The sequence below is a fragment of the Aethalodelphis obliquidens genome, unplaced genomic scaffold (genome assembly GCF_003676395.1).
Source record: "Aethalodelphis obliquidens isolate GAN/ISIS:26980383/991018 unplaced genomic scaffold, ASM367639v1 scaffold40, whole genome shotgun sequence".
Classification (NCBI taxonomy): Eukaryota; Metazoa; Chordata; class Mammalia; order Artiodactyla; family Delphinidae; genus Aethalodelphis; species Aethalodelphis obliquidens.
The window spans coordinates 17,753,823-17,781,668 of NW_020837984.1; the positions used below are offsets into that span (position 1 = coordinate 17,753,823).

Genomic DNA, 27,846 nt, shown 5'->3' on the forward strand with positions numbered 1-27,846 from the left:
TCCTAAGGTTACCAAGCCAGTGAGGGGATGGGCAAGTGTGTGCTGTTCCTGCTATATTTGTGCTGGGGTTGCCCTTAAAAATGGCTTCTCCTGGCTGAGAGCCAGAAGGGACACCCTGAGGCTCTTTATCTGCCTGCACACACTGAAAGCTATGGCACGGTCAGTGACCTGCATGGCCTTCCTCCAGCAATGATGTCTACTGTCCTGATACAGGTCTTCCTAATGCTTCAGTTCACCTCACTGATGCCATTCAGATCATCCACCTCCTTCCTACCTCAGTGCATTTCAGCTGAAGGAATGTTTGGTGACAGACTGGGAAATGTGGCCACCTACCATTTACTTCCCTGAGGCAGATACGATTCCAGTTTCACCATCTTTTATTGGATACAGAGCCACAAATTCTGATGCCCATCTGAGTCCTTTTAAATACATACGCTCGGGTACATTCAGCAAAGGGCATCTACGGATGATGTGGGGCAAAGTGCTGGGATGGTGATGCCTGGGTGGGTGGGGCAGAAAAGTGGGGCCAGGGAAGGCCCCCTAGGGGCTGGAGGTACTGGCACCACTTCGGAAACAAAACCAGAAAACGCTCTCCACCCCTCTGCCTGATGTGCTCGGGGTGAGGGAAGCTCCATTCTCCCAGCTCAGGCCCACTGCAGCCTGGCTGTGCAGGGAAGGCAGAGCCTGGGGCCAGTTGTGGAGGTCCCCGCCAGCAAGGCTCACTAGAGCCAGGCCTACTAGCACTAGCCATGAGGCGAGTCTGCCCCTGCATGCAAGACCCCTGCCAGGGCAAAGCTGAGGCCTGGGGCCCTGCCAGCAGTGGCAGACAAGGCTCGGACTTGTGGCGGGGAAGCCTGCCTGATTGTCGGGGCAGTCTTGGGACTGGCCAGGGTCCCAAGGGGTTGGGGTCAGACTAGGAGCTGGTTGCCTCAGTTGGCCCTGGTATTCTGATCTTCACCCAATCCTAAACCTTATCCTCAGGCAAGGCTGTAGATGCACACACTTGTCCGGGAATAAATACACACACAATACACAGCAATATATACAGAAATGGGGCCTGGGACAAGGCTGGGTGAGAAAGCACAGCCACCAGGGGTAAAAAGAGAAGTGCCAGGCCCCTGGGGGAGGGAAGTTGCACTCATCAGGGGCTGATGGGCTGGGACAGATCCCATTGGTATGAGTTAACTCCTCTGGGCACTTGGGCCCTGCACCCAGTCACCATTTCTCCTGTTTTCACCCCAAGTCCACTAGGAACTGGGTCTTTGGCACCAATAGTCCCTCTGGAAAGATCTTCAACTTAGCGCCCAAGAGGGACTGGGGCATGGGCAGCTCCCCACCGGCAGCCCAGAGGACTAGAGACCAGGACCAGGGGGACAGGCGGGACCCAAAGGCAAAGGACAGAGTCAAACCTTGGAGCAGCAGGCCTTGGGAAGGAGGTGGCGCTTTTTTTTTTTTTTTTTCCTTTCCCAGCAATTGCTGAGGGACTGGCTCAAACTCCACTCTCATGGGACTAGGAAACCATGAGCTGCCTTGGTCCTTAGGTGGTCTCCTGGCCAGTGAAAAGCCATGGTTCTGGGTAGCCCACTTTCTCTCCCTCAGGGATGCAGATACAGCATCTCCTTTGTTCTCTGCCAGTGCTGTGGGGAGGCAGCCTGAATAAAGCACGATACACTCAAGCCAAATACCCCAAGCCTCCCAGGCGCTGGGCTGGCAAGGAGAGGTGGTAAGGACACCAAGTGGCCATCACCCATGGGGCCTCTACACATGCTGGGACCCCTGGAGCAGGGCCTGTGTTGGTTTGCTCTCACAGATACTCCTCTTTTGCATCTCATCAAGGTGTGAGATGTGGAAGAGGGCTCTCCTGTGGGTGAGTGAGGGATAAGGTGCTCCTAGGGGGTGGCCAGGCCCTCCCCATCCCTGTTCCTCACCCTCAGCCCTAGCTGTGTGCTTGCCAGAGAAGTGACCAAGTGAACAAAAGCTCTCCACTCAGCAGCAGGGCTCATCCCCCTGAGGAGAGGCAAAAATAGCATCAAGCTGGTGGGGAGCCCGCAAACCCGCCAGTTCTCAGGGCACATATGAAGGCCAGGGCACGCAAGTCTGTCAGCCCCAGGTGTGCAGCGGTACAGGCTGTGACCCATCGTTCCCACGGACCTGTGCAATATGCTCCCCACACAGCCCTCACACACTCAGCTAGAAAATACAGGGCGGGGGGCTTGGTGGGTTTCCTGGAAACAGCCATACTTGTTGAGAGGCAAACTCCCCACCAGCAGGAGAGGGGAGTCTCGTTCACTCTGCTGCCCCAGTGCCGGTGGTGCTCGGTGCTACTGCACAGAAGGAACCTACGACAACCATCAGGCCTTTCAGCACCACCTTTCTCCCACTCAAGCCTGCTGCCTGTGCACCCTGACCTCTCCCAGAACTGATGCCAGGCATTCCAGCAGGCATCTTCCCAGGGAGAAACTGCCCAAAGCCTTGTATTCAGGGATGGAGGCTACCTAGGGCAGAAAAAGCCCCTCAGTAGGACAGGCTCAGGCCAAGCAGGGCATCCCTTTGTGCTTTGTCCGGGAGACATCCTGGGGTCACAGGGGGCAGGGGCTAGGGAGTGAGGATGCAGTTGGCAAAGCAGAACAGACACACCCAGGGCAACCAGGCCGAGTGGACCTCCACCTCCGTCCCAGGCCCCAGAACAGAGGAAAGTTGTGCTTCTCCTTCGTGACTCCTGGGGACAGGGCTGAGGAGGTAAGAGCCAATGGAACTAGCTGCTCTGGGGTGGGGATGCCACACAGACAAGGCTTTGTGCAGGACTGGACAAGGAGCTGCCAACATGCCACCCTTGGTATTTGGCGTCTTCAAAGGGCAGGGCCCGAACAAGCCACGGGAGGAAAATCATCAACAATGAAAACAGCCAGGACACAGCTGAGTGGGGAGCCAGGAGAGCTGGGTACACTTCTGATCCTGTGGGGTCCCAGCTCTGGACGCCTCGTTGCAGGGTAACCCAGAGCAGGGCTGATGTCCGTGCCAGGTTGCGGCAGAAAGTTGGGTTTCTGGAAAGGACTGAGAAACTAGAGGAGCCCAGCCCCAGCCAGGACCAGTGGCCTAATGATTAGGGCTGAGAGCCCACCCTGTAACAGGAGAGAAGGAAACCCTAAGATGGACCTAGATCAATGTTTGAAAGAACTTTCCAAATGAAGGTTGGCAGGACCCACGGCCTTTGCGCCACTGTGGGAGTCCTGAGAGGCGGAACTGGGGAGACCTGAGTCTTTAGAGCCATAGTGCCAGGACCTAGCCCTCTGGGAACCGTGCAAGGGTCGGTGAAAGCCCCCATTTGCATTTTAAGTCAGTGGTTCTGGCTCAGGTCCCAGCACTGCCCCTGGCAGAAGACCCCCAACACAGCCCTCAGCCTGTGAGGCCAGTGGAGACTGAGGAGGGAGGCAAGTCCAGTGAGGCGGGGGCTCTTCCTCATTCTTGGCCCCATGGGTCTGGCTCCCTACCAAAGCCACATCTTTAAGCAAGCTAGCCAGACGATGAAGCAAACTAAACCACCCTCCTTCTGGACTCCTCCAGGCCCTAGCACAGAGGGCAGCCTAGTGATTCCCTCTCACACAGCCTTGGGGACCCAAAGACCATCAGATTCCTGCCCAAGCACCCGGATTAGAAGTACATTCCTGGAGGACAGGAACTGCTGACACCGTTTCCCAGAGACTTGGGATTGGTGGAAGTTATAGAAACATGCACCTTTTAGCTCTGAATTTAGTTCTGGTGTGTCGTGGGTATGTGGTGGCTGGGAGGGATCTTGTCTTTTCTACAGCAATAAAAACTCGAAGTTTTCTCTACCTTGGTAGGGGTGGTCTCGATGTCCTGGGGAGAAGTTCTGGACGAACGTCTTGCCCTTCCACGCCCACCCCACTACCTCGCTGCACCCCCTACCTCTCACTTTCGGCTGGCCGCATCCCCAGACCCCCAGGGTTATCCCTGGAAAATACGGACCCAGAGCCCCAGCGGGCTGCCTGGAGGGGGTGCCCCACAGAAGGCTGGGACACGGCAGGGGGAAGAGAAGAGCCCTCCTTGCCAAGTCCGAGCTGCCTTGTGGAGCAACCCTCTGGCCTGGAGCTTAACAGAGGCTCCTGACCAGGAGGCTGGACCTCACAAAGGGGAGCCCTGCCCCAGCAGCCCGAGCGGCCGAGGCGCCACTGGTGGTTATTGCAGATCTTCAGGGCGACGACACCAAGTGCTGGTGGGACTCAGCTCTTCGCTGACTGGGCCCAGAAAGCTGCTTCAGCTGGGGTTGGGGTGGAAGTCGGGGGACAGCTGTCCAAGCCCCTGCCCTGGAGAGGCAGTGCTCAGGGTCAGGCCTCTTGCTCCACTGTCCCAGCAGGACAGGAGACTGACAACCCCTCCCCGGAAGCCAGGGATAACACTAGGCCTCCAAAGGTCTAGTACAAATCAGGGTCCCTCTGGAGGTCCAAAGAGGGTGCCCTGGTGTGGGGCTGGCAGGGGCCCTGCCGCCCCCCACCCGGGTTAGCAGCCGCCTTCCACCTTGATGTGCAGGATCTTAGAGAAGCCGGGCCTCCGCCGTAGGGCCTGCGGACCAAACCTGCGTTAGTTCCCCTCAGGGCAGACAGGTGGAGCCCTCCCTTCAAACACCCAGGTCACCAACCCCAACCTAGGGATGCCACTGGGGGTCTTGGGCAGCCTCAGAGACAGCTGCTCACCTGGAGTTTTGTCACCATGTCCTCAAACAGCTTCTGGGCCTCAGGGCTGCTGGGCTCTTTGAAATAATCGGCAATCCCAATCTGGACCACAATGGACTTGAGGTTCCGGCAGATGCCTGGGAAAAGGTAAGATGGGGGCCCATGCCTGATCTGTTTACTAATTAACAGAATCAGAACCCTCTGAGAGACAATCGTGTGCCAAGCACTGGGAGCAGATCCATGCTGCCCCGGACTCAACTGGGCAAGGGGAGAAGGTGGAGGGTGAGGTCAAAGAGCAGAGGCTGTGGTGGACTCTGGGAGGACGAGTGGACAACAGCCAGTTGTGCAGGGGCTCTAGCAACTTCCCTGGCAGAGGAGACCGCTGTGCTCTGGTCTGGGCATGTGGAAATGAATTACAAGGACGGAGTGGCTGAGGTTAGGCTGACGGATCTCAGCTGGAGCACTGGAAGGGGGGAGGCAGGGAACAAATAAGCGGGGAGCAGAGGGCTTAAGGGACTGGATGTTGCCATGAAGTCAGGGGAGGAGAAGCAAGAAGGCCAGGAGGCTGAGAGGATTCTAAAGGTTATGATTTTGGAGGCCAAGCAGTTAGTTCTGGTGGTTAGTCCAGGGCGGGGCCCTGAGGCTGAATTGGGGGAAGAAGAGGATCCTGGAGATGATAAGAAGGTCGAGGAACCTTCAGTGCTCAGGACGTGAGGTCCTGCCAGGGGCCAAATGGTCCCGGATGATGGTCTACCCTTGGGCGTGTGCAGCCCCAGCTGGGTACCTGTGTCCTTAATGAAGGTGGAGGAATGACTGGGAGGGGAGTAGGGGCTGGAGGGAGGCAGGGGCCAGCGGAGGTGTGTGTGTGAGTCCCCTGAGAACTGTTCTAGGGGGCTCATACATTATCTCATTAATCCTCCCACTCATTCGGTTTAGAAGTCAGCTTAAAAGATGGGGATACAGGGCTTCCCTGGTGGGGCAGTGGTTGAGAGGCAGCCTGCCGAAGCAGGGGACACGGGTTCGTGCCCCGGTCCAGGAGGATCCCACATGCTGCGGAGTGGCTGGGCCCGTGAGCCATGGCCGCAGAGCCTGCGCGTCCGGAGCCTGTGCTCCGCAACGAGAGAGGCCACAACAGTGAGAGGCCCGCGTACCGCAAAAAAAAAAAAAAAAAAGATGCGGATACAGAACCCAAGAGAAGTACAGTAATTTGCCCAAAGTCACACAGCTAATAATCAGTAGAGCCAGAACTGAGACCTAGGTCAGCCAGTTCCAGAACCCATCTGTTCTGCCTTTGCCCTTGGCTGGAGGCTCGTGTGGGGGTAGATGGTAGATGGTGCTGAACAGCTCATGCCTCCAACGTGGACAGAGCACAGGGCAATACATATCACTGAACCATTTGGGTCAGATGCTGGCAGGCCTTAAATGCCACACTGGCCTCAGAAGGCACTGGTGGCAAAGCCAGGACTAGAACCCTGGTCAATCTGACCCCAGTGCTGGTGTTTGCTGACTAGGAGCGAGAGGGAGTCGGTTATGCTACTTGCTGACAAGACATGGTAAGAGGCAACACTGGGACCCCACCCCACGCTACCCATCACTCACTGTTGAAATGCAGCAGGGCCTTGGGGGTGACAGGGGTGGCCGTGAGCACCAACATCTCCAGTCCCTTCAGGCCTTCCCGGCAGACCTCAGCCGCCACCTCTTGGGTGATCTCCGACACGTGGTCCAGCTCCAGGACCTGCAGTCGCATGCAGTTTCTCGCTAGGAAGAGGGAAGAAGAGGCAAGGTCCTGCTGACAAACAACCCCAGGTCACCTCCTGCCACCACCCAGGCTGCAGCCCCGAGTCCCTCTGGGATTTCAGTGTTGCATCCACGCCTGCTTCCCATCACCCCCTACCCCAGTCCCAAGGAAAGACTCACCGAGTGATGCCAGGCCCTGCACCCCACAGCCAGCACCCCCGACCCCCAGGGCCCGGAGGTGGGGCCAACAGCGACCGATCATCTGTAGGCAGCGGTTACTGAAGCGCGTGGGCTGCTGGCTGGAGAACGGGTGGAGGGAGGGCTGTCAGGGAAGCCCCTGGCTGCATGATACCCTGAGCCTGCTCCTCTGTCCGGACCCGCCCCTCAAAGGCGAGGCCCCACCAACCACCCAGCTGTTCAAGTCAGAAACCTGGGATCTTCCCTGACTCCTCCCCCTCACCTCCTGGTAAGACCTGCAGATTCCGATTCCTGAATAACTCTTCAACCCACAGTTCAGACCACCATCCATATTCATCTGAGTTTACAACTAGTCTCCCTGTCAGTTCATCCAGCGGCTGCTGACAGCCAGCCACTCACTCCCATATCCTTTCACTCAGTCATTCAACAGAAGCTTCGCAAGTGCCTGTCATGACCAAGAACAATTGAGCTGGGCCCTGGGGACACAGTGGTGACACAGAGACATGGTCCCTGCCTCCAAGAGGTGGGCAGTGGGGGGGATGACACAGAACATTCCTAGTCTGACGTCATCCCGTTTTTTAAGATCTAAAATCCCCCAGTGGCTTCCCAGTGCTTTCTAGACAAAATGCAAACATCTAAAACCCCTTAGGCAAGGCCTTCTGACCTTGGCCCAAACCTTCCTTTCCACACTCATTGCTCGCTGGGCCCTGCCCACCACTCACACCACACTTGCTCCTTCCCTGAACACTTCATCACTTAACAATCGCCCACCATCTGCCACGTGCTCAGTACCAGGGATACAGAAATGGACATTCACAGCCTCTGCCCTTAGAAACATGAGTCTGGTGTAGACTGAAATATAGAGAAATTATTGTAAAATGGACTACAGCAGGGGCCATTCCTCTCAGAGGAATGGAGACAGGGGAGCAGTGACAAATTCTACCAGGGTGTTAGTGACAGGACACTGGGGGAACCCGGAAGGAGGTGTCACGTGGAGAGAGGCTTGAAGGGCAGGCACAGGGAGTGAAAAAGCCTGGCATGTTTGAGGAATTCCAAGTAAAGCGATGAATGATCTCACACCCTGGATTCTCAGAAAACCAGCTCTTTTGTACATTATACGATGACCTCCCTGAACTGCCTTTCATGTGCCAAACAAACCTGGCTATTGCCGGCTAGTGTGGGAAATAGCCCACTGTGGGCTCTGTAGCCTTTATGCACACATCTCATTTGAGCCAGCTATAGTCCTAATAAGATCGACAGATCTAATACCACCTTCATTTTACAGTTGAGAAACTAAGGCACGACTGGGTAGCCCAAAGTCACACTGCTAGCCGGCCAGGACATGATCCCATGTCTGATTCTGAAGCCCTGCTCCTGTCGCCTAAAGACACAGACTGATGAATGTGAATCTGTCACCCCAAACTGCATATGGAATGGGCCCAGATCTGCTCAGCCCTCAGCCCCACACCCAGCCCCAACCCTGCCCTTCCCCGCCCATGCCTGGGCTCACCAGGGGTGAAGTGGCGCCACCTGGAGGGAGACAATCTCTCTGCAGCCTGCGCCCAGGGCCCAAATGACCTCATGGCCCACCGGGTCCGTGGCGCTTCTGTTGAAAAGATAAAGCTGGGGCCACCAACTCTGAGGGCCTCTGCTCCTTTCCCTTGGGCCACAGAGCTCTTGGGTCCCTTTGTCCAAGAGCCCTGGGGCAAGGGTATGCAGAGTCCAGGGATCCCTGGGGCCCGAGGCCTTGCTTCTTGCAGTGCGGACCCACCTGTAGGTGACAGCCTGCAGGGCGCGGCAGTAGCAGCTGGCCAGCCAGAGCGAACGGTCGGTGAGGACGTTGGGACAGTGGGAGATGCGCAGGATCAGCAGATTCCCCCCAGCTGCCTTCAGCAGAGATTCTAGCCCTGCTTCCAGACAGCCCCTGGGGATAGCCAAGAGGTCAGGGCACTGTGTGTGGCCAGCTCCTCCTCTGGGAAGCATCCCAACATCACTCTGGGTCTGCAGCCCAGAAGCAGCCCCCACCCACCCACTGTGGCCTCACCGGGTACTCCGGGCATACTCCTCTTTGCTCTCCTTCTTGCCCCGCTGCCGGGGCTTCAGGTTCTGCAGTGTCAGCGAGTGCGCCTGGGTGCACCACTGAGCCAGCATTGCCAAGAACTGCAGGGAGAGAGGGGTTACCTGGGGATGAGGGGATCTGAGTTTGGTTGGCTGGAGGTGGACCAGCCCCAGGATAGGAGGCCTCACAAGAGCATTTCGGGGAGTCAGGTTGGAGCCGGGGTGCTGAAAAGGTTGCAAGGACCAGACCTTGCGGGGCCAGACTCTGCCAGGAAAAAGGTGGGTTCACAGCAAGGGTGATTGGGAGGGCAGGGCGGCAGGCAGGGACAGGCACCTTGGAACAGACGCGGGCATTCTCAAGCAGCACCCGTGTCCAGACGGCAGGGTGGCGGGCCACGAAGCGCCAGTCCCGGCAGACCTCGGCGGCATGTAGCAGTGTGCGCGTGTCCAGGTAGGTGAAGATGCAGAACAGGGCGGCTCGCATCTTGAGGATCTCCGGGCTGATGACCTCATTGGAGCGTGAGGGGCTGCCCCTCTCAGCTCGCCGACCCCGCCCACTGCCTCCCTCGGGGCGGGCTGCACAATATCACGGGGTCAAAGGTCAGTGTGGGGTATGGGTGGGGAGCTGGGGTAGGGTAGGAGCTGCAGGAGGAATGGGCATGACAGAACCATCCCAGGGGACCAGCAACTTGGGAGGAGGGACAAAGGGCCTCTGCTTCCCCCTCCTCTGCATCACCCTCATTCTTAATTTTGCAAATTAGAAAAAGGTGGCCCTTCCTCAAGGGAACTTTCTTTTTAAGGTCGTATATCATCACATAGTCCAAAGTCATCCCCCAGATGAGGTGACTGAGTCAAGGTTGGAGAAGGAAGGGGCTTGGACAGAAACCCTGCATCTGTGAACAGAATGCCGGCGACAGGTTGCCCAGAGCAGTCACCAAGGCACAGCCATGCACCCTGACCTGAACTCTCCAGCCTCTTGACCCTGACCCACTCACATATGCACATGGCTTTGTGTGGATACAGGAGAGGGTTCGCCCTGCTGTCCCCAGGCTTCAGTTTGAACACTCAACTCCTCTCCTGTGAATGTCATGTGAAGGGACCCCCTTAGCTGTGGCATCCTTGTGCAATACCTAACCTGAGTGCCCCTGTGCTACATCACCGCCCTGTCCCAGCAGCTCCTGCTCCAAACTTGCTGGGCCCTGTGCGGGAGCGAGTTTGTCATTCTCATTGTGGGAAGTCTGGGGCAAGGCGAAAGGCGGTGCAGAAGCCCAGGAGATTTACTGCCTCAGCCCCATGTCCCGAGAGCGCCCAGCACCATGGAAAGACTGGCCTCTCAGTCCCCCTCCTGAGACTCACCAGAGAGCCGGCAGCTGCTCAACGGCCCAGCCATAGCAGGCCCAGGGCGGGGGGCATCCGAGGGGCCCTCAGCCTCTGACTCGGTGGTTCGGGAGCCCACATCCGAGACGTCACCTTCCTCCCCCTCCGTGCTGTGTTGGCGAGGTCTGCGCTGCCAGTTCTGGATGGCCTGGCGCCGCAGGCCTGAGCTGCGAGGGAGCTGGGCCCGTTCCAAGCCGCCGTTGGCAGCCTGGACCCGTGTGCCCAAGCCCCCGGGGCCACTGTCCTCAGGGGCCCCCTCTTCTGGCCGGGGCAGCTCCAGACTGTCACTGTCATAGCAGCCTGAGCTCTGGGATGCAGCTGGGATGCGACTGCAGGCCCTGGGGTAGGGTGGACCAGGTGGTGAGGAGCAAGGGGTCCTAGGCCTGCCTGAACTCCCCATGCCACCCCACCACTGGCCAAGGGCAACCCACCCACCTTACTTTCCAAGAGTCCCCTCTGAGTGTGGAAAGCCAGACAGAGGTGACCCGAGGAGGACGGGGGGAGAAGGGGAAGCCACGGCCCAGATGGGCCAGCCAGCCAGCGAGCCAGTGGATCTTTCCAGGGGGAGGGTGGGCTGTGTGGGGCGGGCCAGGCCCGCGGCTTACCCTGTGCTGGGAGAGGAGCCATGCCGTGACACTGCATACGTGCTAGGCATGGCCAGGCCCGCGTGGTGTTCTCGCTGTGGGCCCCCAGAGTGGGAGGGAAGGGCAGGGGGCAGAGGAGGCCAGAGGATGAGAAGGAACAGGAGAAACAGGGTACAAGATGGAGAGAAGGGGGGGTGGAGAAGAGAGAAGGAGAACAGTTGGGAAAGATGGACAAGTAGACAGATAGACAGCCCAGAGAGGCAGGCTCCCCAGCCCCCTCCCCACACCCACCAAGCACCCCAGACCCCGGCTTGTGGCTCCTGGGCTCTCATTTGCAGGGATGGGCAGAGGCAAACCCCTGCCTGAGGACTGGGGTTGCTGGATGGTATCTCACTACAGCCTCAGGGCTGGCACGTCTGCTGTCAGAGGGTCTCCCCTATTCCTGGACCCCAACTTCAGGCCTGGAATCTGCTTATGGGGAAGAGCCAAAGAAGGAAGCACGGAGCATCATGGGGCGGGGGGTTGTCAGGCCATGTGTGAGGCATGGCTGTAGGGGGTCAGGTGTGCAGGTGGAGGAGGGAAGGCAGGTGGGCACTCACCGTCCTGCCTGGACCCCGGGTACTGGGCCCAGCACCACTTCCCCCACCTCCGCGGCCCAGGCTGGCACTGGGAGTACTGCCACAGCTGCTGCTGATGACCTGCAGCTGCCGCTCAGCGCGGTCGGCCCGCTCGAGGAGCTCCTCGATGAACTGCTGCAGCCGCAGCTTGGCGCTGGCCTCCCGCGCCGCTGTCTCCTTCAGGAACTGGTCAATCTGCACCACCTCCCTGGGCCCGGAGCAGTCTCTTTACCCCAGTGCCTTGGCCTGGCTGCCCACCCACCCTCCGGAGGAGACCCTGAGCGGTAGGGAGAGACAGGGGCACAGCTGGCCGCAGGGTCCGCTCGCGGTCACGTGGGTACACACAGAACACACCCAGGAACACTGCCCCACACAACACCACGGCACACACAAAAATGCAAGCGCATGTTCCGAGTCATACACGCACACCCCACCAACCCAGGCCCAAACACACAACCAGACACCGCTGCTCCCCACAGAAAGACTCACAGGCGTGCTCAGTCACACACAGTCACCTCCCCTCTCCAGAAACGCTCACGGGCACACGCTTACAGTCCACATAGCCCAGCAGACAGCCCCCCACGCTCATGTACATGTACTCGTATCCCATTCATTCACAGGCACACAGTCTGAGGCACAGTCCTACCAACACATTCAAACACACACACTTTCAGAAACGTTCTCAGATTCAGAAAAGCACACTTATAGTTGCACCAACCTCCAGGAGTTGCACGGACACACAGTACACTTAACAGTCATGTGAGTATTTACTCTCGAGTGCATTCACAGTTGTTCATGCATCCATTCACCATTTACAGGCACCTTCTAGGTGCCAGGCACCATTCTAGGTGTTGGGGTGTCCCATCAGTAAACAAAGCAGAGAAAAATTCCTGCCCCCCATGGAGCTTATATCACAATGGGGACAAATAAATAACATCTGTGTTCTTCATAATTCTACACTGAAAGACCAGAGGAATGAGGAGAAGCCAGCAAAGAAGACTGAAAAGAAGCCAATAGAAAGACAGACGGTAATTCCAAAGAGAGTGTCTTAGAAGCCAAGTTAAAGAGGCGTTTCGAGGATCAGCTGTGTCAAATGCTGCCAATGGGGCAAGTAAGATGATGACTTGGCCTCCGTAACATGAAGGTCATTTACGACATGGAGGATAGTGATGGAGGTGGACAACTGATCAGAGTGGGTTCAAGAGAGAAAATGGGGAAAGAAATTGAAGATGAGGAGTAGAAACAATATTTTCAAGGAGTTTTTCTGTAAGGAGGAGAGAAGGGGTGGTAGCTTAAGGGGGAGATAGGGTTAGGCAGAGTGGAGAAAGGACCGTATGTCTGTATGTTTTCAGTAATGATACAGTAGATAGGGAAAACCTGACGGGGGCAAAGGGAGAAGGGAGAATTGAGCCATGTCTTTGAGTAGGCAAAAGGGAAAACGATCTGGTGTCACAATCAGGAACTGGCCTTGGTAGGAGGTCAGATAAGGAAGAGAAACCGTCTTTACACACGCGGTCACACTGCCATGGACTCAGAGTCCTAAACACACACCTTCATGACACTCTTGGCCACACGCGCACCACCATTACATGCTAGTGGCCACAGATCCCATATAATTTGGGCACATACATAGCCACACTCACGGTGGTGGCGGCGGCACAGTGACACGCGTGGTCACCTACTCAGGAACATTCGCGGACACACCCACCCACAAGGCCCTTCGGGCCACTCACTGCTGCTTGCGGCTCAGCTCCTGTTCCTTGTGCACCAGGTCCTGCTTGAGCGAGGCCAGCAGCTCCACACTCACGTCCACCTGGCGCGAGAGCTCGGAAGCGCGCTCCTCCAGCTCCTCCTTCTCGCGCCCCAGCCGCGCGCTCTCCTGCCGCGCAGTCTCCAGCTCCGCCGCCTTGCGCTCCAGCTCGGCCTGAAGCCGGCCCACCTGGCCCGCGATTTTCTGCTCCACCTCCTCGCTCAGCCGCTCCAGCCGTCGGTCCACCTCCAGCTTCTCCAGCGCGCGGATCTTAAGGCGAGCCAGGCCCTCTTCGTAAGCCACATCGGCAGGCGAGGGAGACGCGGGCGAGGCAGAGGCGGGCCCGGGGCCAGGCCCGGGCGGCGGCGTCGAGCACGCCGAGGAGGCCACGGACTTGCGGGCGAATAGCTCCCCTAGAGGGATCTCGATCTCGCGGAGCGCGTAGCGCGCGGCGGCGGCGGCGGCGGGCACGAGGCCCGGCTCAGCCAGCTCCTCGCAGGGCAGGCTGGCGGGCACCAGGTCGCCAGGGAAGTGGGCGAGGGGTGCGTGGTGGTGATGGTGGTGCAGCAGGTGTGGCGTCGCGGGGGACGGCCCGGCCGCCTGCTCCTTGCCCTGGAAGGACGTGCTCTCGAAGACCTCGCGCCGGGCGCCTGGCACGGCCAGCAGGGCGGCAGGCTCAGGCGCCAGAGGGAAGCCGGAGGCGGCGGCGGCGGCGGCAGCCGCGGCCGCCGCGGCGCCGTCGCAAATGCTGTTGGTCTTGGAGAGGATGTAGAGCGTCTCGTACGTGTGGCTGTACTCCAGGTGCGCGCGCAGCGACGACAGGCTCCGGAAGCGCTTGTGCTCCCCGCAGCGGGGGCAGCGGTAGGGCAGGTCCAGCGAGGCCATGGTCCCGCCGTACCCGCGACTCCCGGGCTCCACCGCGGCCGCCCTGAGGGTCAGCCGGGCGCGCTCATGGGGGGCTGCCGGCGAGCCCCCCTGAGGGGTCAGGCAGACTCAGGGCGCTGGCGGCCAGGGGCAAGGAGGCTAGAAGAGAGGGAGCAAGCCTTAGGAGGTTGGTATCCCTCCCCACCTCCAACCCGTATCCTCCACCCATGACAAAATTGACTTCCCCAGAAAACACGTGCCCAGAAGAGAGAGGCGAGGGGAGACCAATGGCCAGACCTCCCAGAAGGGACTGGCCTGCTCCAGTACCTGTGAGGGCTGTGCATGTATGAGAGTGAGAAAGAATGAGAATTCTCTAAGAAAGAAAGAAAAAAAAAAGCATTAGTTTTATTTATAATAGTTACAACCTGGACATAACCGAAGTGCCCATCACCAGTAGAATGGATAAATTGTGTTATATTCATAATGGGATGTTACCCAGCAATAAGAAAAGGAACTACTGGTACATGCAACAACATGGGTGAATCCATTTAATATTATGCTGCATGAAAGAAGCCAGACTAGGTTGCATACTGCTGGATTCCACACATATGGAGTTCAAGAACAGACTAAATTGATGATGACAGAAGTCAGAAGAGAGTTTACCCCTGGGGCCTATACAGACTGGGCAGGGGCAGGAGGGAACTTTATGTAATGCTGAAAATGCTCTCTATCTTGATATGAGTGGTGGTTATACAGGTGTATATGTAAGGTTATACAGTTTACACATATGTACACTTACGATTAGTGTACTGTATGTACTAGCTTATTACATCTCAAAAAACATGCTTATTTCGTGTCTTGCAAACCACACTCATTAGGCCAGCTGGACTACTGGTACCATGTTGCAGTGACGAAGATGTCACCTCACCTGATGATACCTATGTATGTCACTGTTCCCGTTCCTGCTTCTGTCCCACTCCCTCCCATCCCTGCTCTGCCCTTTGCCTCAAGGGCCATGATACTTGTCTTCTCCAGGTTCCTTCTGGCACAAGTCACCACCCTTCCTGGCATCCCACTCCTGGTCACCCTGAATGCCTGCTGCCCATCCCCCCTCATCTCTGGCTTCTGGTCACCCTTCCCCTGCCTTGTGGGATCCCTACCCTATTCTTCACTGCCCTCCTCTTCCTAACTGCCTGCTACCAGGCTTCAACCACCTCCGCTATCACTGTGCTCTTCAAGTCACAGACCACCTGCTAATCAGACAATGTAGTTGTCATCAAGGGTCTTCACCTACTTCGTCCCTTGGATAATACTACTGACCACTCCATGTTCATAGGCTGCCATGAAGCTGCCCCGTTTGGGTTCTCTGACCTTTTCTTCTTGCTGTCTTCCTAATCTTCCTATCTCCTGATGGGAGGTCTGCCTTCAAGCCCCCTTTGCCTCTCTCTGGTTCACTCCCACAGTCTGGTTTACTCACATCTTTAAGCCTTGACTCTCAGCCCTACCTCTCCATCCTGACCTACTCTTGAGTTCCGTTTGCCTTCTGGCTTTCCACATGGATGTATGGGTGGATGCCTGTTCCCTTTGCCAGCCCAGCACCCAGTCATCCCCCTGGCAACAGCACCCTGCTTTGACCTTGGGGAACCATCCTTCCTTCCCCACTTTCTCAGTCCATGTGGTCTGGGTGGGGGTTGATGGTTCACCCTTGCTCCAGGGGTAAGAATGTGATATAGGCCTGGCCAATCAGAGTCCTGAGATGGGCACAGATCACCCAACTTGAGTCAATGAGTCATTTCTCCGGGACTTCTCTGGCATTACTGGGGAAAGCATCCTCTTTGGGCTCAGGTTTCAAAGCTGATGGGGAGGGCCAGAGCTGTGAGGGCCATCTTTGCCTCCTTTGGGAATGAAGCCTAGGAATGAAGCCAACACAGACAGGTAGAAGTGAGATGGAGAGAGATTCCTCACACTGTTTGAGATCCTGGTCTGTTCAATTGTGTGAGCCAATCAATTCCTTTTGCTTTAGCCAGTTGGAGTTGGGTCTGTGTTATCTGCACCAGAAAAAATTGCAAACTCAGAAATTAGAATCAGAAGTCAAATTTTTTGGGAAAAAATTTTAGAAGGAATTAGCTGAAGAGGGACCGTAATGCTTCCCCTGCTCAGAAGTCGGTGAAGCCTGCTACACAGCAGCAAAGCAGCTGATGAAACTCTCCCACGGCCTCTAGAGCTCAGATGTTCCTACCAAGGCTGGAACTTTAGGGGACTTGTAGAAAAATGTCCAACAAGAAAGAGACACACTCTGGCTAAAAGGGGCCCATCTGAAAGCAGAGAGGAAGAAAATGCTCCTTTGCCCAGAGAGGCCCTTTCTGCCTGAGGCCAGTAATTCAATATGGCTGAGAGTCAGATAATTAAGAGCCAGTTCTCTGCTTCTAGCTAAAGTCAGCTCAAGCAAAGACAGGCAGGCTGGAAACGCAGAGGGAGACAAACCTGGGGCCTGAGAGGTTCTTCACTCCTCAGGCCTTCTTGAACCCCTCCTGCTGTGCCCTCCCAGCTCAACAGAGGCAACCGTTGCTTCCAATACAAGTAGCCTTCCAGTGGGATGCAGCTTGAGGGAGAAGGGGCAAACGAAACTCTGCCTCTCATCACAGACTAGGAGTTTGCATTGCCCTGCGGCAGAGGCCTAGCTAGAGCCACAGAATCATGGGCTCCTGGGACAGGCAGAGCATCAAGCCCTGTTGCTAAGAGACAACTCCTCCTCCTCCCCCAACAGCATCACCAGGGACTTGATTCAAGAATTATAACTTTCGGGCTTCCCTGGTGGCGCAGTGGTTGAGAGTCCGCCTGCCGATGCAGGGGACACGGGTTCATGCCCCGGTCCAGGAAGATTCCACATGCCGCGGAGCGACTAGGCCCGTGAGCCATGGCCGCTGAGCCTGCGCGTCCAGAGCCTGTGCTCCGCAACAGGAGAGGCCACAACAGTGAGAGGCCTGCGTACCGCAAAAAAATAAAAAATAAAAATAAATAAAAATAAAGAATTATAACTTTCAATAGGTCTCTAGTTTGGTTAATAGCTCTGGGGATGGCTGAATACGAACTGACTGAGAGCTTTCTAATCATTAAAGGGATCGTATTGCCAGGAAAAACCCACAAACCTGGAAAACAAAGGCCAGGGATTACTCAGCCCCTAAAGTTTCCCACCCCCAAACCTGCATGGGAGGTGACCCCTCAAAGCCCCTTTTGCACATGGCCACAGAGCATGAAGGATAAGGGATGCTCTCCGAGACAGCAGAACCAGAGCAGCCGATAGGTGGGCCAGGGAACCTCATTCACGCCGACTGGTCAAGCATGTGGACTGGGCTATGGACTTATGACCCCTGAGTGTTCTCCCTCACCTCCCCTCTTCAACTGGGAGGGTTTTGTTCTTTCAGTTATCCAATTTTTCTTCCATCATTGTAGTTTGGCCATAAATTGAAAGACCATGAGGGGCTAGCTCAGTACCACGACAGATAAGATCTTGAATTGGGGCTGGGCATGGTAAGTGGTGAGAACTTGGAACGTCTCCTTCCGGAGGTGGGACAAGTGTGTTTTAAGTTTTGTGAGGGACAATTGCATTATGAGAAACAGAGAAAGTTTTAAAATTATACGAGAAGGGGGATCTGTCTAGATCTTGGACAGCGGTGGAAGGTAGTGGACATTTATTGGTTTTGCTGTTCAACTCCAGTCCCCCTTTGTAGGTAGACACCCCAGTTTTCCCTTGGAGAACCGTTTCCCCCCCACTCTGAGTCGATGTTGTTTGGGTAGGGCTGACCCCACCCCCAGGCTCCAGGGGAGCTCATGTGACCTTGGCCTGTTCATCAGTCACAGTTATCCCTCCGTACTGGGTGAGTTTCCTAGGCCAGGCCAATACAGCCACTCTAGACCTGTGCTCAGCCGGCAGAGTGTGAGGCTGGAGCTGCTGGTGGCCCTTTCTGTCCTCTCTCTGGGTGAGAAGAAGAAAAAGACTCCTCATGACATCCCTTGAGCACCCAGATCCAGATGTGCCCAACACTTTAACCCAGGACTTGTCAATTGTGTGAGGCAGCAAATTTTTTTGTAGATTAAATCATTTGAATTGGTAGCCAGTAATGAGGCTCTAAACTACCACAAAGACCCACAGCACCAAAAAACAAACCTTGGACTTCCCTGACCCACTCCCCAGCATCCCTGTTTCCCTCAACAGTGCCACTGTCCTCCCAGGTACCCCACAGCCCTGGCCACCTTGATTTGGCTGTCTGCTAGCCATCAAGACCAGCTGATTTCTCCTTTGAATTCTCTCAACACAGCTGTTCTCTTCTCATGCTTTGTGCTCCCCCGACCCCTGGACTGCTAGTCCAGCCTTTGGTCTCACAGCTCTCTACCGCCCTATATCAGGCACCAGATGCCTCTGACTAGACATAGCTCCTGCTTACGATCCTTCCATGATGCCGATCATCTGTCGGCTGCAGCCAAACTCCACAGCTTCATGCTTTGGCCTTGATGTACTCTTGCCCATTTGAAAAATGGCCTGGCTGTGTCACTTGCATTTTTTTGATTACTAATGGCTGGACATTTTTTCACAATTTATCGGTCATTTATATCTTTTTGGTGCCTTGACTATGTACTACTTTGCTCATTTTTATACTGAACATTCATCTTTTCTTGTTGATTTCTTTTTTTGGTGGTACGCGGGCCTCTCACTGTTGTGGCCTCTCCTGTTGCGGAGCACAGGCTCCGGATGCGCAGGCTCAGAGGCCATGGCTCACGGGCCCAGCCGCTCCGCGGCATGTGGGATCTTCCCGGACCGGGGCAAGAACCCGTGTCCCCTGCATCGGCAGGCGGACTCTCAACCACTGCGCCACCAGGGAAGCCCTCTTGTTGATTTTTGAAGACTTTTTATAATATTGATATTTTGTCATTTATATACTACAAATATTTTTCTCGAGTGTGTTGATTAGCTTTTACTTTTGTTTACAGTCTTTATTGATATACTAAAGCTTTAAAGTTTCCTTCAGTAAAATCTTTAGGATTTCTCATTTTGTTGTCATGCTTAGGAAGTCCATCCCTATCCAAGGATTATATAAACTTTTAGTACTTTGTGATCTCCTTTTTTAAAAAGTCCAGAACATTTTTTAAATTAAGGGCTTTAAACAAATAACCATAATATTATAACTGACAATGACTGGTAGCATGCAAATATTTCAGGCTGTGTGGTTTCCTTTATACACTGGAGTTTTCATCCATCTAGAAATTTTTGGTATGCATGGTGAAACAAGGATTTTAAAAAACCCAACTTTTTGTTATGGAGATTTTCACACATATTCCAAAATAGAGAGAAAATGATGATGAACTCCTATGTACCCATCATCTAGCTTCAGAAATTATCAACTCGTGGCCAGTTTTTTTCATCTGTACACTGTTCTCCGGCTCACACCTCCTCCGTCACTGGATAATTTTGAGCAAATCCAAGTTATTGTATCATTTCATCTAAAAGTACATTAGTATGTATGAGATAGGGACTTAAATTTCTTTTAAAAAACTAAATATTAGTCACTGTTCTAACATCACCATCTTTTAGGTATATTAACACTCAAGAATCTGAAAAAATTGGTATAGACGATCTTATTTACAAAGCAGAAATAGAGACAAGACATACACAACAAACGTATGGATACCAAGGGGGAAAGGGAGGGTGGGATGAATTGGGAGATTGGAATTGACATATATACACTATTGATACTATGTATAAAATAGATAACTAATGAGAACCTACTGTATAGCTCAGGGAACTCTACTCAATGCTCTGTGGTGACCTAAATGGGAAGGAAATCCAAAAAAAGAGGGGATACATGTATACATATAGTCGATTTACTTTGCTGTACGGTAGAAACACAATATTGTAAAGCAACTATACTCCAATAAAAATTTAAAAAAAAAGAGAGGAAAAAAACCCCCTCAAACAGTAGCCTTGAGGGGTAAATCCAAAAGATGGTTCTCTGAAAAGACCAACAAAATAAATAGCCCTCTGGCAAATCTATTCAAAGAGAAAAAGAAAGAAAACAAATACATAACACTATAATGAAAAGATGGATATAACCACTGACACAGAGATTTTTTTTTAATTACTGAAATGCTACCAGTTACAACTCCTGGCCCAAATTTTTGAAAATCTGGATGAACTGAATGCTTTTCTAGGAAAATATAAATTATCAAAATTGACTCAAGAAGAAATAAAAAACCTGAATAGACTAATGACTATAGATAAAACTGAGGAAGTTGGCAAAGTGATCAGGTATATATTATAAGGAGAACTTGGTTCACACACACACAACTGTTCAGGAACAGGGTTATTCTTCATGCACGTTCAGCCGGGTTTCTGAGCGCCTGTGTATGCCTGTCCATCTCAGCTAAACACTGGTCCTTCCTGTGGGGGAATCTTGCCTACACCTTGCTAGCACCTTGCTAGCCAGGCTTCTAGAAGAGCAGGGGAAGGGGGAGGCCTGGGGGTATAGGCCTAAGTGTGGATGTGCGAGCTAGAGGAAGGAAGGGGCTTCTGGGATCCAGGTGGCTCTTCACCTGAGGCCAGCCCACCCCACAGTTTCCCTCCATCTGCTGGAGCTGAGGAATGACTATGAATCATTCTTAGGAATATTTCTGCCTAGATCTACCCACCTTCTCAGCATGAGCATGAAGCTTTGCCTGAACGCAAGCAAGAAGGTGATGGAGGGAGGAAGGGAGAGAAGGAAAGGGCAAAATAGAAGTGTTGTCTATTCAAATTCCATCACAATCCTGTACTGTGATCACCTTGACAGAACAGTCAGAGATTTTCCTTTTCTAGTCTCCCCAAATCAGCAACCTCTGCAGACCGAAGACCTGCCTCCTTTCTCAGCCTGGCCCTGCCTCCCTGCCATCCTCAGGACCTGTTATCTCCTTCCCCCATCTCAGATGTCTATCTCAAGTCTACTTTTTTTTTTTTTAAATCTAGGGGGATTCCAGGGACTCCAGTCCCCAGTCAATACTATTAATACCTCATTTTTTTAATTTATTAATTTATTTGTTTTTGGCTGTGTTGGGTCTTTGTCGCTATGCACGGGCTTTCTCTAGTTGCAGCGAGTGGGAGCCATTCTTCGTTGGGGTGTGCGGGCTTCTCATTGTGGTGGCTTCTCTTGTTGTGGAGCACGGGCTGTAGGCACACAGGCTTCAGTTGTTGTGGCAGGCGGGCTCAGTAGTTGTCGCACACGGGCTTAGCTGCTCCGCAGCATGTGGGATCTTCCCAGACCAGGGCTCGAACCTGTGTCCCCTGCATTGGCAGGGGGATTCTTAACCACTGAGCCACCAGCGAAGTCCAAGTCTACTTTTTTTTAAGTCCAGCCCAAGGTTGTTTTCTTTGGGTAGAAAACTCGATCAGAAGCATTAGCTTTTTTTTTTTTTTTTTTTTAAGGCTTTCCAGTGTGTGAGTTTCATCTCCTCTCAAATAAGACCAACCATGTCCAGATGTGTGCCTTCTCTGGCTCCTGTCTACTGTCACATTTTCACATGTTGACTCTGCCAGAAACACAGATAGTCTTGCATTTTCATGGCCTCCACTACCACGTAGTCACTAAGAGTTCCTGCAGTGAACATTATTATTTTTATCTGCTCAGCAAGTCTTCTTTACCTTCTGGTAATAGCAACATCTCATCTCCTCTTTGGTGAGCTGCCCCTCCCCACTCCATGTGGTTCTGACAGGGCTGCCAATCCTAGTAGGGTGGACCCAGACCTGACCAATCACTGTACCCCCATCTTCTTGGCCATAATGATTCCTCAGGCTGAACCAACTGAATCCTTCACTGAGAATTTATATGAAAGACTGAGGAGTCCTCCTGACTCTCTGGGATCACATGCTAGGGATGATGAAGCTGTCTAAGGCCTTTTGCAACCTCCACCCATGACATGGAGAAAACCCATGACTGGTGGGGAGAAAATGTGGCAACACTCAGAGTGAAGCCTAGTCAAGAGTTAGAGAGTCTTCACCCACTTTTTTTTTTTTTAATATTTTTCTTATTTATTTATTTGGCTACGTTGGGTCTTCGTTGCGGCACATGGGCATTCTCTAGTTGCAGTGAGCAGGGGCTACTCTTTGTTGTAATGCGTGGGCTTCTCACTGAGGTGGCTTCTCTTGTTGCGGAGCACGGGCTCTAGGCATGCAGGTTTTCAGTAGTTGTAGCACGCGGGCTCAGTAATTGTGGCCCTCAGGCTCTAGAGCACAGGCTCCGTAGTTGTGGCGCACGGGCTTAGCTGCTCCGTGGCATGTGGGATCTTCCCGGACCAGAACTTGAACCCATGTCCCCTGCATTGGCAGGTGGACTCTTAACCACTGCACCACCAGGGAAGTCCTTCACCCACCTTTGAGAACCTGTGTACAGTTATGCCCAAGATCCACTCATCCCTCCTTTTTCCAGTTATATGAATTGGTACATATCCTTTTTTGCTTAAAATAATCTGGGTTGGGTTGGATTTCTGTCATTTGCAATCAAAAGTCTTAACTAATACCCTTATAAATCTGTATTTCAAACCTAGAATTCTCTCCTAAACACTATTCCAACATGAATTCATTCAACGTACATTTACTGAGTAGCTGCTCTGTGCCATGAACTATACCAGGTGCTGTGCTAGGGATGTTGAGGACACACAGACCTACAAGATCCAATCCTTGCCTTCAAGCAGCCTGTGATCTGGGACAGACTAAGGGATTGGATGGTGTAGTCATGAGATAAATGTTATGCAAGAGACTGGCACAGAATTCTACACTTAGCTTAAGGAACTGGGGGGGGGTGTTGGGGAACCCCCAGATGTAGTAGCATCTAGGCCGACTCTTTCTTTATTATTAATTTTTATTGGAGTATGGTTGCTTTACAATGTTGTGTTAGCCTCCACTGCAGGCTGACTCTTGAAGAGCAAAATAGAGTTGTCAGGTGAGGAAGGGCAATTATAAGGTTGGGGAGGGGAAGAAACAATCCTGAGCAGCAGAAAGAGCACGTACAAAGGCAAGGAACTGAGAAAGAGTATACCTCTCACAGGGAAGGAAAACGTAAACTCCATGAGGGTAGAGACGTTATCTTTCTCCATCACTGCTATTTCTCCAGCACTTAACAACAATGCCCGCTAAGTGCTCAGTAAATGTTTGTGGAATGAAGGGATGGCAAGGACTTAATCAGATGTAGTTTAGAGAATGGACTACAGAGGGCCAACGTCAGGAGGAAGGCTACAGGAACACACACGGAAATTGTTAGCCAAGGTAGCAGGAGTGCAAATTGGGAGAAGGATGGATCTGGGAACAATTAAGAAAGGAAAAGGGAGAAGGCTTGGTGACAGAATGACTGCGGTGGGTACGAAAGGGAGGAGTCAAGGGTCAGGCTCAGGTTTGGAGTTTTGAGCATCTATGTAGATGGGGATGAGGTTCAGGAAGGAGGGAAAATGAATGAGGGCAGGTTTGGGGGAGAGAGAGTGAGTTTGGTTGTAGATTCCATGAGTTTGAGGTTCCAGTGGGCCTTGGAAATAGAGATATTTGGTACATAGTTTGCAATATGCAATATGGAGCTGAAAATACAATTTTGGCAATTTAAGCCTAAAAACAAAAGTGGATGAACAGGACCACGGAGAGGGTGCAGAGAGAGGAGAGCAGGGGTGGAAAGGTGGACCCTCAGAGAGGCAGAGGAGGGAGAAGAACCAAGAAGTTCCTAAGAACCAGCAGCAGAAATGGGAATTCTGGCAGGAAACCTTCAGGAAGAGAGGACGTCATGGATGGAAGGAGTGGGAAGGAGTAGAGAAAACAGTGTAAACAACAGGAGTTGACAACTCAGTCAGAGCAGAGCTGGAAAAGGTCCACTAGTGACTTTAGAGAGGGCCAGTTTGATGAGCCTGGCTGCTGTGGGTTAAGAAGAGAGTGAGGTGAGGATGTGAGTAGACAGTGAGTAGACGCAGGAAGCTCAGCCGTGAAGGGAAGGGGGTTGCATGAGAGAATCAGAGACAGTATTGAAAATGAAAGACACCTGACATATTTAAATGCTTCTTAGAGATAACCTAATTTTAATCTATACCATCACTTCCGCTAGCCTGAGGCATGGATAACTCAATGCCTCAGACCTGTAATTTATAGCAATTCTTTTTTTAAAAGTGTTTCTTAGAAGCAGCAAGTAGGGAAGACGAAATGGATGATATTTTAATGTAGGCGGCTGAGAGCTTAATATGACCAATAGTGAACTCATGATACCACAGTGCTCCCCTTGAACCCTGCTTCTTCCTCCTGTTTCCCATCTTGACTAACATGCTCATTGTCTACTTGGCACCCTGCGTGCAACCCCCAACGCATCTCTGAATTCTCAAAGTCCCCCTCAGATCTCATCAGTTGCTGATTTTTGTCAATACTATCTTCTAAATATTTGACTCTATTTGTTGCTTTTCCTATAGCCCTTTTCCTATTATCCTCTTCTATCTGGACATTGATACTGTTTCTAACTGGAGTCTAACTCCTCCAGCTTTGAATTCTCATGGTTTCCTCAAAAGAGATCCAGTCATGTCACTCTAATTCTTATAAAACATCTCTGAAGGCAGGCCATCTTCTAAGAAGTAAAGGCCACCCTGCCTTGCCTGCCCTCAAGGCTGACTGGAATCTGACCACCACTCAGCCTTGTCAGCCCTAGCTTATGCTTCCCACGTGCATCCTTAGTGAGCCCTATGGGGCTTAGCTTCACTGAGAAGTGCCATGTGATGTCATATCCTTGAGTCTTGGCCCATGCCGGTCCCTCTTCCTGGGACTACCTCCTCTAATCGGTGAATTCTGCAGGCCCAGCTCAGATGCTACCCTTTCCATGCGGCCTTCTACCCGCTCCTCCAGCTCAAGTCACATCACAACATGAATCACTCCTCATCATAGCTCTTCACACATGGTAACAAGTATCACATACTGGATGGTCATGGACCTGTTTGCACATCAGATCCTACCCTTCACATATATTGGAGGGCAGAGGCAATGCAACTGACTCATCCTCACACCTTCCACACACACAGTAGACCTCAGTATATTCTTAGAGGAATCACAATGAATAATGGAGGATGAATTGATTGATTTATGTAACCAAGGTGATTTCCACCACTCATTGTCATGGAACTGGGTGAATTTGGTTACAATTAAATCAATCCGAGAATCACCTTGAATAACATTTGCTTCTGCAACTCTGCAAGTCACCCACTGGGAGGTCAGAACTTGCTGTGTCTTCTCAACACTGTCGCTCTAGCAGAGCTCCAAGGCTTAGGACTTGTCTGCTTCATTCTATTTTATCCACCCAACAAAAAGATGTTGAACACAAAGGCCCATGCCAGGCACTGAGGACACAAAGATGACTAAGACAGTAATGCTCTCAAGGTGCTTGCAGTCTAATAATCAAAGCAGGGAACATTGACCTACTAGTTATTCTGGTGAGACAACATGGTTTTCACTTAGTTCTCACGACAGTGCTGCCAAGTACGTAGTATCACCTCCATTTTAGGATGAGGAAATTGAGGCTCAGAGTGGCCAAATCACTGGTCCAAGGCCAGTAAGTGACTTAACAAACTGTCGCTTTGGTGGCACCCAATGAGCCATCCCTCCCAGTATTCTTGCCTTTATGCGGTCCTCTCCCACACTGACTCAGAGCTTGGCCGTGTGACTTTGGGCAATGGGACATTAAAGCCTGATGCAGGCAGAGGTTTGATAAGCAGTTCCACAGACCTTATCCTCTTTGAATACTTCCTCTTGGAATCCAGCTGCCATGGAGAAAACTTGAGCTAGACTACTGAGTGATTTAGATGCCGTGTGTGGAAAGGCCCTGGAGGATGAAAGGCCATCTTGATGTTCCTTTCCAGCCAGTCTCTCTCAACTGTATGCACCTGAGAAGGGCCAAGTGAGCCCACAGTCACAGCCAACCCACATACCATAATAAGTAATAAATCAGTGTAGTTTTAAGCCCCTGTATGCCGGAGAGGTTATACACCAGTGAATAACTGAAACGGTGACAAGCTGGGATTTGAACCCAGTCAGTCAGTACCATTTGACTGACTTCAAAAACCATGCTCTTAGTTTCAGTACTATGTTCCTTCTGGTTGGGAGTGGAATGTCATACCAATACTATAATATTCATAGGTTGGCCCATAGTAGCACTCAATAAGTATTTGTTGAATGAATGAATAAAGGGTGTGGTGGGCTACCAGAGAGGTAGGAAAGCCCAGGGAATTCAAAGGCAGGTTGGCAATTACCTTTCCACAACCATGACCCACTTTCCCACTACAAATATTCCAAAAACAAATATTCCCTAAATCTAGAAACAAGTATGTGGATATCACCAAACTCCCTCTCTAGGTCTCTTTCTCTGTTAAATTCAGATCAGGCAAAATTGAGAATTTCACAGAGTTTGGTTTTCGATGGTCATTCCCCTTGCCCCCAACTCTCTACCATGCCCCTGGCATCTTCTCTCCCTCCCACCTGGCCTTCTGGGCCCAGCAGCTCTTTCTCCTTCTTTCCATATAAAATCCACACGCAGGAAAGCAGAGAGGTGGAAATTACAGAAATGGGGGAGGAAGATTTGGATATTAGTAGATGGCATTACAGGCCAAAGAAATGAAACTCCAAGCTCAGTGCTTCCAGGAGACATCTGCCAGCAGGTGGAGGAGGTATTTTAAGGATGGGGAGCCAGCTGGAGGTGTCCCTGTGGTTGGGGAATAAAGGAATGCCCCCTGAATCCCCCAAGAAGGCAGAGGCTCTGGCTCTCCACACCTGGGGCTGTGGCCCAACATCTGTAGTTCCCAGAGTAGTCACTATAGCCTGGTGAAGACCCACAGGGGTCACTGCGTCCAGTCCGCTGCTTCTTGGCAGCTCTGACAACTGCCTTTTCTGTTCTAAGCTCCCCCTCATTCTTAGGCTCCTGCAAGCATGCACACACCCCCCAAGGTCACACACACATGGCTCCAGCACCTGGATCCACACCCTGAAAACCATCTGGGTCCTTCACTGCAGACTCAACCTAAGGAGAGAGCAGGCCCCACTCCTGCTCACAGGCAGACTGTGGCAAGTGCACACAGGCACCGTGGCACACACTCACATGCAAAGCAATGCAGTGGGGAGCACACATCCAGACCACTGTGGGCACAGTCACCGGCGGAGGCACTGGGATATGAGGAGACATAAACATGCGTGCACACACATGCACACCTCCAGACCATCCAGACTTACCACACGTGCACAGGGGCACCCAAACCCTCCCACCCTCAGACACCCGCACAGGTGCCCAGCCAGGCCGCAACACCAAGCCCCTCCCCCACCCCTTTTCAGAAGCAGGTGGAGAGGGCTGGGGTTCGAGGGCGCTCTTTCTCCTCTCTCCCTCTGGCCCCGGCTCTCCAAGGTCCAGAGTCCCAGTGGGATCTGGAGCCCGCCCCGCCCCCCAGCCTGGCTCGAGGAGCGACTGGCGAGAGGGGGGATGGGAAGCCTGGTCCCAAATCGTTCTGATTTTAAGTCCTTAAATTAACCGCCTCCTTGCCTCTGCCCTGGCCTGCCCAAATCCCCTCCCCCGCCCCGGTCCGGGAGCCTCTCCGGCCTCCAGAGGGCTGTGGGAGAGAAGCAAGAGAAGGCGGCAGCGGCTGGGGTCCTCCCTGCCTTCTCTCCAGGAGCGGTCCCGCAGCACGCCCGCGACTCGCCCTTACCTACTCCACCCCGCGACGAGGCCAGGCCCCGCGGCCCTCGGCTGGGGGTGCAGAGGCAGCCCCCGCGTGCCCGGGCCAGATGCAGGGCCGCCTCGGGGCCTCGGATCTCTTTCCCCTCCGCAGCCTCGGGTAGCCGCCGCGGCTTGCGCCCCCGCCTCCCTCTCGGGGCGGGGGCGGCCAAGCCTCCCAGCCAGTCGCAGCGGGAGGGGCACACAAACAGGGTGGGGGAAGGATACAGGAGGGAG

General features: G+C 53.2%; 1 protein-coding gene across 1 annotated transcript; it reads right to left on the bottom strand.

The window, feature by feature from the left end:
* Positions 1 to 89: 89 nt before the first annotated feature.
* Positions 90 to 27,846, bottom strand: FBXO41 (F-box protein 41). Its single transcript, XM_027132036.1, has 13 exons — positions 27,602 to 27,846; positions 12,996 to 14,035; positions 11,245 to 11,470; positions 10,667 to 10,740; positions 10,041 to 10,399; positions 9,019 to 9,260; positions 8,671 to 8,786; positions 8,398 to 8,550; positions 8,137 to 8,232; positions 6,609 to 6,727; positions 6,291 to 6,449; positions 4,713 to 4,828; positions 90 to 4,581 (listed from the first exon to the last, which is right to left on the bottom strand). The coding sequence occupies exons 2-13, from the start codon at positions 13,895 to 13,897 to the stop codon at positions 4,519 to 4,521; spliced, it is 2,625 nt and encodes an 874-aa protein (XP_026987837.1). The 5' UTR covers positions 13,898 to 14,035; positions 27,602 to 27,846; the 3' UTR covers positions 90 to 4,518.

What these genes read in the sequence shown, in the direction of transcription:
- FBXO41 (XM_027132036.1), bottom strand. Translation starts at nt 13,897, where the DNA reads ATGGCCTCGCTGGACCTGCCCTACCGCTGCCCCCGCTGCGGGGAGCAC. An exon ending in GAGCAGCTGCCGGCTCTCTG is followed by an intron (nt 9,261 to 10,040) that starts GTGAGTCTCAGG and finishes GATATTGTGCAG; the next exon opens with CCCGCCCCGAGGGAGGCAGT. An exon ending in ACATGGTGACAAAACTCCAG is followed by an intron (nt 4,582 to 4,712) that starts GTGAGCAGCTGT and finishes TTTGGTCCGCAG; the next exon opens with GCCCTACGGCGGAGGCCCGG.